The sequence below is a fragment of the Canis aureus genome, chromosome 21 (genome assembly GCF_053574225.1).
Source record: "Canis aureus isolate CA01 chromosome 21, VMU_Caureus_v.1.0, whole genome shotgun sequence".
Taxonomy (NCBI): domain Eukaryota; kingdom Metazoa; phylum Chordata; class Mammalia; order Carnivora; family Canidae; genus Canis; species Canis aureus.
Window position 1 is genome coordinate 49770554 of NC_135631.1, and position 9018 is coordinate 49779571.

General features: G+C 41.8%; 1 protein-coding gene across 2 annotated transcripts in view; it reads left to right on the top strand.

Annotated features, from left to right (window-relative positions):
- Nucleotides 1-3266, top strand: part of STK17A (serine/threonine kinase 17a) — a 38570-nt gene extending 35304 nt beyond the window's left edge. The window contains exons 7-8 of one of the 2 annotated variants that reach the window (XM_077864130.1): nucleotides 510-625; nucleotides 725-3266. In XM_077864130.1, coding sequence (XP_077720256.1) covers nucleotides 510-625; nucleotides 725-834 — 226 coding nt within the window. In that variant the 3' untranslated portion in view covers nucleotides 835-3266. Of the gene's footprint in view, nucleotides 1-509 lie in introns of both variants that reach the window. The other variant, XM_077864129.1, reaches the window with a different exon arrangement.
- Nucleotides 3267-9018: the final 5752 nt, after the last annotated feature.

Consider the following 9018-nt stretch of genomic DNA (forward strand, 5'->3'; position numbering starts at 1 on the left):
AACTGAAACACCAAAACGAAGGCAGGAAAATACCGACATTACACTAGATGAAACCTTGAGCTTATTATTATATCTGTTGAAAGAAAATGTAAAAAATGAAAATATTTCTAGGAAATGTGAGCTGCCTCTCAGCATAACAGATATTGTCTATCTGCTTGGTCTCCCAAAAGGGCTCTTCAGAGATTATCTTAAAATGTTTTTTCAAAATTGTAGGAATGGCATTTGCACACAAATGCCAGAATTTCCAGTCTGATTCAGGAATCACAAGGAGAGTCTTGTCAACTCTTTGTACCTCCCCAAATATAATACAATAAATATACCTTATGCTCTAATTTATTTAGTTTTAAGATTGTAAGTAATCTCTCCACCCAGCGTAGAACTCAGACTCCCAACCCTGAGGTCACACGCTCCACCCACTGAGCCAGGCAGGCGCCCCCAGTATGCTTTAATTTATAATTGAAGTTTTAAACTATCTTGTCCTAAGTGTGAAATGTGTCTCTTAATCACAGAGATCGAGCCACAGCTGAAGAATGTCTAAAACACCCGTGGTTGACAGAGAGCAGTATTCAGGATCCTTCGTTCAAGGTGAAAGGGGCATTAGCAGAAGCCAATGCACTCCAAGAAGGTGATTCTGTGCCTGAAATTAATTCAGATACTCAGAAACCAGAAACCGAGGAATCAGTTGTAACAGAGGAGTTAATTGTATTTACTTCATATACTTTAGGACAATGCAGACAGTCTGAAAAAGAGAAAATGGAGCAAAAGGCCATTTCCAAACGATTTAAATTTGAAGAACCTTTGCTACAAGAAATTCCAGGAGAATTTATCTACTGAGCAGTACTTCCCTTTAGACCTTTCAGATTTCTACATTGAAAACATTATTATTATTTATGGACTTCTGGCCAAATGGTACATGTACTAAAAGTGGATAAACCAGGTATCACTGATAGAAACTGAAATAACTTTGTCATACTTGTGGAGTTAGGGATCTCAAGACAGATTTATAAAGTTGCCAACCGGGAGTTTTAACGGGTAAAGTTAATCTGTGTCAATGTTATCTTTAAGAAGGGAGATGTTTGAACCTTTTATTTCTAAATCTTGTTTCTCCAGAATGAAAATTTGTTATGCAAAGATATCTGTATTTACTTTCTTTAAAAATCCAAGGAGAAGTGCCAAATTAACATCTCTGTAAATCTATGTTGCATTATTCATGTGTATATATATCTGTCTATATGTATGTTGGTATCTTTACTAAAATTGATACTTTTTCACTTTGGATTTTTTTTTGGGGGGGGGGCGGAGTAGGCTTTTAATTAGGTATCTTCCAAATTTTGAGTCCCAGAATAACATCCACTGTAGTTTGATGATGTCTTATTTTTACATTTTATTACTGCTCCATATTGACTTGATTTGACTTCTGTTGTCTATTTTTTGCCTAATGCTTGTAACCCTATCAGCGAAGAGCCCTGGCTTTTTTTTTTTTTTTTTTTTTTTTTAATTCATTTTCACTAATAAGAGTGGTGTTGATTTTTCACCTCCGATTTTTCTGGTTTTAAGGTCCAGGTTAAGTAATCCCATAACATGAAACCCGTGCTGACTACTCAGCCCTTTCCCTCGCCACGCCATCCTTGGCTGCTCTCTCTGAGGAGGCTGTGCCCCTGCCACCTCCTCACATGCTTGTCACCTAATTTTGGTCACTTGCAAGTGTCAGTGTGATCTGATCAACACAGTGGTTGCTTTGGTCAGTGAAAAGACGCTATTCTATTGTTTTTGTTAGTAAAATCCCCCAGAGAGAGGGGTAAGAGATGAGACATATTCAGCCTAAGCCATGGAGCCTCTACTACTTTGGAGTTTATGAGTCCTCCGGCTATACTAGTAACTGTTATAAAATGCCAAAATATTTATAGACTTCTATTTTGTTAAGAAATTTGACATTGGATACGTTGTCATCGGTTCCCAGAAGACTTACAAGAATATGCTCAACAGAATTTAGTTTAATGAAGATTGAACATTTCAATTGTACGTAGGCCCCACAGTGAACAGTAAATTCCTGTGAAAAAAATGAAAAAGTGTATGCTGTGTAACTTAAAGCAACTAAATATCGTTCTCACACAAAAAAATCTGAGTAGTGGTCTTATTTACCTTTCATTAGGCTCTCGTGAAGCAGTGGGTCGGCCCCGTGTGTGCAGTGTGCCGTGCTGCGTCCTCAGCAGCTCAGGCCCGGCCCTTCACAGTCTGCTCTTCAGGTGTCACACGACGCTCTTTCCCTGGCCTGAGTTCTCCAGGGCCAGTCTTGACCGTTCCAAAGGCTGTGCTGGGCGTCGACCTGTAATGGCACCAGCCCTGCCCTGCAGGTGTTCAGACGCCACACGTCGCACTCTTTTCTCACTAAATTGCCTGCAGTTTTACAGTTTCTTGGAAACTAGCATTTCTAGACAAGGAGGAAGAGGAAATTCTGGCCCAGTGGCAGGGTTTTCTGTGAAAACCCGTGACTACTACATGTTAAGTCTCAGAAGGCTCAGAAGAGGTAAAATGGAAGTGTTGGCACAGTTTTGTAAAGATCTCTCTGACAGAAATAGGAAGGAGGTGAGAAACCCACTGCTGAGTGAGACTTTTTTACACTGGATAGATTTGTCTAGTTTAAAAATCAGAATCATTTAGATGCGCTCTCTCTCTCTCTCTCTCTCTCTCTCTGCGTGTGACTATCATAAATAAATAAAAATTTAAAAAAAATTAAAAAAAAAAAAAAGGGATCCCTGGGTGGCGCAGTGGTTTGGCACCTGCCTTTGGCCCGGGGCGCGATCCTGGAGACCTGGGATCGAATCCCACGTCGGGCTCCCGGTGCATGGAGCCTGCTTCTCCCTCTGCCTGTGTCTCTGCCTCTCTCTCTCTCTCTCTCTCTCTCTGCATGTGACTATCATAAATAAATAAAAATTAAAAAAAAAAGAATCATTTAGATGACATTTAGATTTTTTCCAAGTCTTTTTATGTTACATTCAAAATATATACATTTAAGATAGTTGCTCTATTTATTAAGAAAAAAAAGACAAGACCTGTTTTCTTCTAGCTGGCCACTTTGCTGTTTGCAGCACACTGCTTATCTTTAGTTGCTTTTATACCTTGAATTTAGAGTCCTACGGTGCTTTCTTAGGAGCACTTGTAAAAGTGTAAAAGTGGACTGACACGTTTTGGCTTATGTGATATAAATAGAGCATGAAAAGCCTTCACAAAATTGAACCAAATAAAATCTTTCCATTAATGACTTACCAATGAGCTCTATCCTTACCTCATTTTTTTCATTTTTTATGTTAATTCTTTCTTTTAAAAAGTTTACAAAGAACTAAACAGTATTATTGAATTTGCTCATAGACTTTATGAGTCCAGTTTTGATAGTAACAAAATTCAACATTGTCATATTTTAGCTTGATGAGAAGTTTATGAAATATGCAAAATGTGTAAGTGGTTTCAGTCATTTGGGAAATTATGTTTTAATGTTTTGTTTTCACATGAAAAGTAGGAGAGAACGCCACACTCTTGTGGTTTAGAGAAGAAGGTCAGATGCTAAGTAAGAGACACCACAAACTCCTACTAAACTTTTACAGCTGGCCTCAGTTTGGAAGAAAATTTAATAGAGTAAAAGTCATGAAGGTTGCTTAGAGAATACTGGGCAGGAGGTGGATTAGGGCCCTAGTAAAGCCACGGGGGGGTATAGCTCAGTCCATGAGTCCTAAAGCAAGATGGATCCCCCTCATCGATGATGAAGGGGGAAAGATATTAAGAAACTAACCTGAAATATATTTTAAGCTCACACACACTTGTAGGAATTTAAGTTGCATTGATGAAACAAAATCGTCAAAATCGTTCAAGGTCATTTACCACCCAGGAACTTCAATTAGTTGCAGAATTTAAAAGCTAGATTAAGAACCTTCATCTTGACCTTAGGAGCCCTCATCTCCAACTCTTGCTTTGTCATGGGAGGCGGGGATATGATTTGCAAAGGGGGAACTGAGGCGACCTAAACCTACACGGGTGGGCCTTAGTGCTGCCGTCTGCTGCGGCCTGGCCCTGCCCGCACCTTCCCGAGGAGGGAGCCCTGTGGCATCTGGCTTCCCCTCAGCGTGAGGTTTCCAAGGCTCCTCAGCCTTGGGGCCCCGTGGGTAGTTGGCACCTTTGGGTTGCGGTGCCGTACCCCGCACTTAGCACAGTTCGCGTGCACGCCGCGTGCGCGCGCGTGTGTGTGTGTGTGTGTGTGTGTCTTGCTGTAGCCCCTGCACTGAGATTTGGAGTATTAGGGGTAAAGCTGTTTGAGATGCTGTCGCCCAAGAATTTTTGTGGACACACCGTCCTCCTGTCGGACTCGGGGAGTAGAATGCTGGGTCACAGGCGAGGTGCGCGTGGAGGCTGTGAGAACCACCCAGTGCTCTGGCTAAGTGCCCACCGAGTCCCATCCGGCCGGCAGTGCTCGGGCTGTGATCCCCGAGCCATCGAGGCGCGCTGCCACCTCCCTGCCCTCTGAGGAGGACGCTGCTTCCTGTGCTGGTTGAGTCATGCTTTTGTCCTGCCTTCTCCTTTCTCACCGCACAGCGGTTTGTGATCGTCCTTTACATGTTCCTGGTAAAAGTCCTGTGTCAGATAACTGTTTTCCCACTTGGCTTATCCATTGTTTCCAAAGTACCTTTTGAGGAGAAGGTGGTTTTGGTTTTGATGAAGTCCGATTTATCAGCTTTTGCTTTATGGCTAATACTTGATCTTCTTTAAAAAGTCCTTACCTACCCCAAGTCATGAAGATGTTACCTTTTCTTTTTTTTAATCTTAAGTTTTACCTTTTACGTTCAGGTCCACGATCCACTTGAGTCACAGTTTGCGTGTGTGCGTGGAGCAGGGAAGTGTGAGGTGGGGGGTCAAGCATCTTTGCTTTCCATACGAATATTCAGTTCTAGCACCACTGAATTACTATTTTTTAAGATTTTATTTATTCATAAGACACAGAGGCAGGGACACAGGCAGAGGGAAAATGACTTTAGATAAGAATAGCAAAATAATTCAGTGGGGAGGGACACCTGGGTGGCTCAGTGGTTGAGCGTGTGCCTTTGGCTCCGGGCGTGATCTTGGGGTCCTGGGATCGAGTTCCGCATCTGGCTCCCTGTGGAGAGTCTGCTGTTGTTTCTATTCATATGGGGCCATTTCCATTTTATTTTTGAGTCCCTAATTCTTTCCTTTTCCTCTCCACACTGCTGTTCAGCCCATCCAGTGAGATTTTTTTTATTTTTTGGTTCTCGAGTTTCCATTTCTTCTAATTCTTTGCGGAGACTTTTTTTTTTTTTAATGTTTCAAGCATATTGATAATTTTTCTTGGAAGATTTTAAAAATATTTTTGATGGCTGCTTTAATATCCTTGCAGGTAATTCCAACATCTGTGTCCTCTCCATGTTGCTATTTGTTGATAGCCTTTTCTCATTCAGGTTGAGATTTTCCTGGTTCGTGGTACAGAAGTGTGACTTTTTGTATATGGACATTTGGAGGAGATTCTGGATCTTATTTAATCTTGTGTTTTAGCAGGCCTTCTGTGGCACACACAGCTGGGCCAAGTGGGGGTAGGCGTATCACCAGGTGGACGTGGAGGTTCAGGCTCAGGACTCAGCCTCCTTTGACACAGGTGGTGGGGGGAGGGGGCAGGGTACCTACCTCATCACTGCATCCTCCTGGAGAACATGGGCTCCACTGATACCATGGGGGTGGAAGGGCTGATAACCTGCTGGAGGGAGGCAGATGTAGGCTCCCCATATGGCCTCCGCTGACACCACGGGGCAGGGGTTGGGGGGTGGCACACCATCAGGCTGGGGTGAAAGCCACAGCTCCCCACTACATCTTCTGTGCCGTCACCCCAATAAGGGACTGGTTTGGGGAGACCGCATTACAGCCAAGCAAGGGAGGAAATCTAAGCTCTCCACTCGGCCTCTACTGACGGGGTGGCACCGAGGACCATGGTTTTTCCAGGGGGTTGGGCTTGAATTGGGCAACTACAGTCTAAAAGTTCTTTGCCTTTATAAGTTGCCTTTTCTGGTCCTTTGGCTTGAGAGAGCTGGCTTTTCTTGGCTTTTGTTGTCTGCTCTCATTATCCTAGGTATATTTACTAATTTGGTAAAGTCTAGAACATAGAAAAGGGAATTCCAGAATTGCTATTTATTTAAATTTGTTATTTTTTAAGATTTATTTATTCATGAAAGACACGGAGAGAGGCAGAGACACAGGCAGAGGGAGAAGCAGGTTCCATGCAGGACTCCATCCCAGGACCTGGGGTCACGCCCTGAGCCAAAGGTGGATGCTTACCACCGAGCCACCCAGGCATCCCCCCCCTTTTTTTTAAAGATTTTTATTAATGTGAAAAAGAGCACACAAGCAAATGGAGAGGCAGAGGGAAAGGGCAAAGCCGACTCCCCGCTGAGCAGGGGGCCCAGACGTGGGGCTTGATTCCAGGACCCCAGGATCATGACCTGAGCTGAAGGTAGATGCTTAACCAACTGAGCCACCCAGGCATCCAGAATTGCTAACTTTAAAAAGAAAAGGGATTGAAAAAATAAATAAATAAAAAGAAAAAGGGAAAAAAATCCTAACTAGAAGGTTTCTTTTTTTTTTTTTTTTCGTATTTGTAAAGGTAAATTTTACACACAGATACACAAATCTTAAAGTGTACAACTCCCTGTATTTTTACAAATGCTTGGACTCCTGTCATCCATATTCTATGAAATGATCATTTCCATCACCCAGGAAGATTCCCTTGGGCTCCCCTCTAGTCCATTTCCTGCTCCTGCTCTGACCCCAGAGAAATCCACAAATTGTTTTTTTCACATAAATTTTATTTTTGATGCTTGAGATTTGCTTTCAAATACTCCACACATCAATGAATCTAGATGACAAAATTGTAATTGTTGAATGTTATTGGTTGATGAGCACATGGGGGTTTATTTTACCATTTTCTCTATTTTTGTGAATTTTTGAAAATGTCAACTTTTATGATAATGAGAGCCCAGTCTCTGTAGGAGATGGAAGTTACAGATGTGTAGGAGGAAATTGTGTGTGTGTGTGTGTGTGTGAATAAATTGATGTATGCATATGTGCTACACTAACCCACTGAATGTAATGTTAAGATTTCTTGGGGTTTCTTTTTTGCCATTAGGATACATCCCATCAAGGATGCTGAGTCAGAATTGTCTTCAAGTCACTTGAAGTATTTCTTCACTATAGGTTCATTTGTTTCAATATTTAAAAATATATTTTAAAGATTTTTTTCCCTTGTGACTTAATTTCACTTTTAAATTATGTAAAAACAAAACAGCATGGTTTCAAAGTCAAAACGACACACAAAAAAAGGTACATTGGGCAGCTCGGGTGGCTCAGCAGCTTAGCGTTGCCTTCAGCCCAGGGTGTGATCCTGGAGACCCATTCAAGTCCCACGTCGGGCTCCCTGCATGGAGCCTGCTTCTCCCTCTGCCTGTGTCTCTTTGTGTCTCTCATGAATAAATAAATAAAATCTTAAAAAAAAAAAGTACATTCAGGTAAATATAGGTAAGTATAGTGTATAGTGTCCATCCTTGTCCCTACCTATATCCCCTTGCCATTTGTTTGCTTTCTCCAAGGTGGTTATTATTCCATTGTTCCTTTTTGAAAGCAGAAGCTAGTATGCACATAAACACACGCATTTGCAATATGCATTCATATATATATACTCAGTTATGTGAATATCAAAAGTCTCAAAGTCTGTTGATGGATATTTTGGTTATATTTGAGTCATCTCCAGTTTTTTGCTGTTATAAATAGTATTCAGTAAATAACAGTATGTTAATGGCATTTTGTATTTTTGACAGCTGCTTTTTAGCCTACAGTCTCAGACATAGGATTGGGGGGGTCAAGTGGTAAAGGTACATATTTTTCTAGATTTTTTTTTTAAAGATTTATTTACTTGACAGAGAGAGCAGTCAGGGTGGCAGGCAGAGAGGGAGAAGCAGGCTTCCCACCGAGCTGAGAGCCAACTCGGGGCTCCATCATGACCCTGGGGTCATGACCTGAGCCCAAGGCAGATGCTTAACCCACTGAGCTACTCAGACACCCCAACCTTTTTCTAGATATTGTCGAATTCCCCTCTGTAGAAGTTGTACAGGGTGTTCCCAAAAGCATTTTAAGAGAGCCTGTTTCCTCACAGACTTACAAGAATGTAGGTTCTCAAATTTAGGGATTATTGCCAATTTGCTTGAAGAAAAATGGTATCTTTAGTTTTAATTTGCATTCTTTTTAAGAATGAGGTTGAGCCTTTTTATATACATATGTTTAAAATTCAACTGCATTTTTTTTCTATGAATTCATTAGTATCTTTTGCTACTGGGTTACCGTTTTTCTCTACTTCTGCTCTTTACAAATTAAGGATATCAACTTCTGCGATTTAAATTATAAATGCTGGGGCATGTGGGAGCCTGTCAGGTGAGTGTCCGACCCTTGGTTTCTGCTCAGGTCACGTGGATTGTGAGATGGAACCCCACTCTGGATTCCTTGCTTGCCGGGGAGTCTGCTCAAGATCCTCTCTCTGTCTCCCTCTGCCCCTCCCCAACCCCTGCTCTTCTTTTTTTTTTTTTTTTTTTTTTTTTGAAGATTTTATTTATTTATTCATGATAGTCACAGAGGAGAGAGAGAGGCAGAGACACAGGCAGAGGGAGAAGCAGGCTCCATGCACCGGGAGCCCGACGTGGGATTCGATCCCGGGTCTCCAGGATCGTGCCCTGGGCCAAAGGCAGGCGCCAAACCACTGCGCCACCCAGGGATCCCCCTGCTCTTCTTTTTAAAAATTGTAAATATTTCCCCCAGTGTATTATTTGCTTTTTGTTATTTCTAGACATGTAGAAATTGGCTTTTATAGAGTCAAGTGGATTAATTCCCCTTATCACTTGTAGATGATGACTCACCATTGGAAGTTTCTGTACTTCCAGGTTCTAAGAATCACCTATGTTTTTGCTAGTATCTAGATAG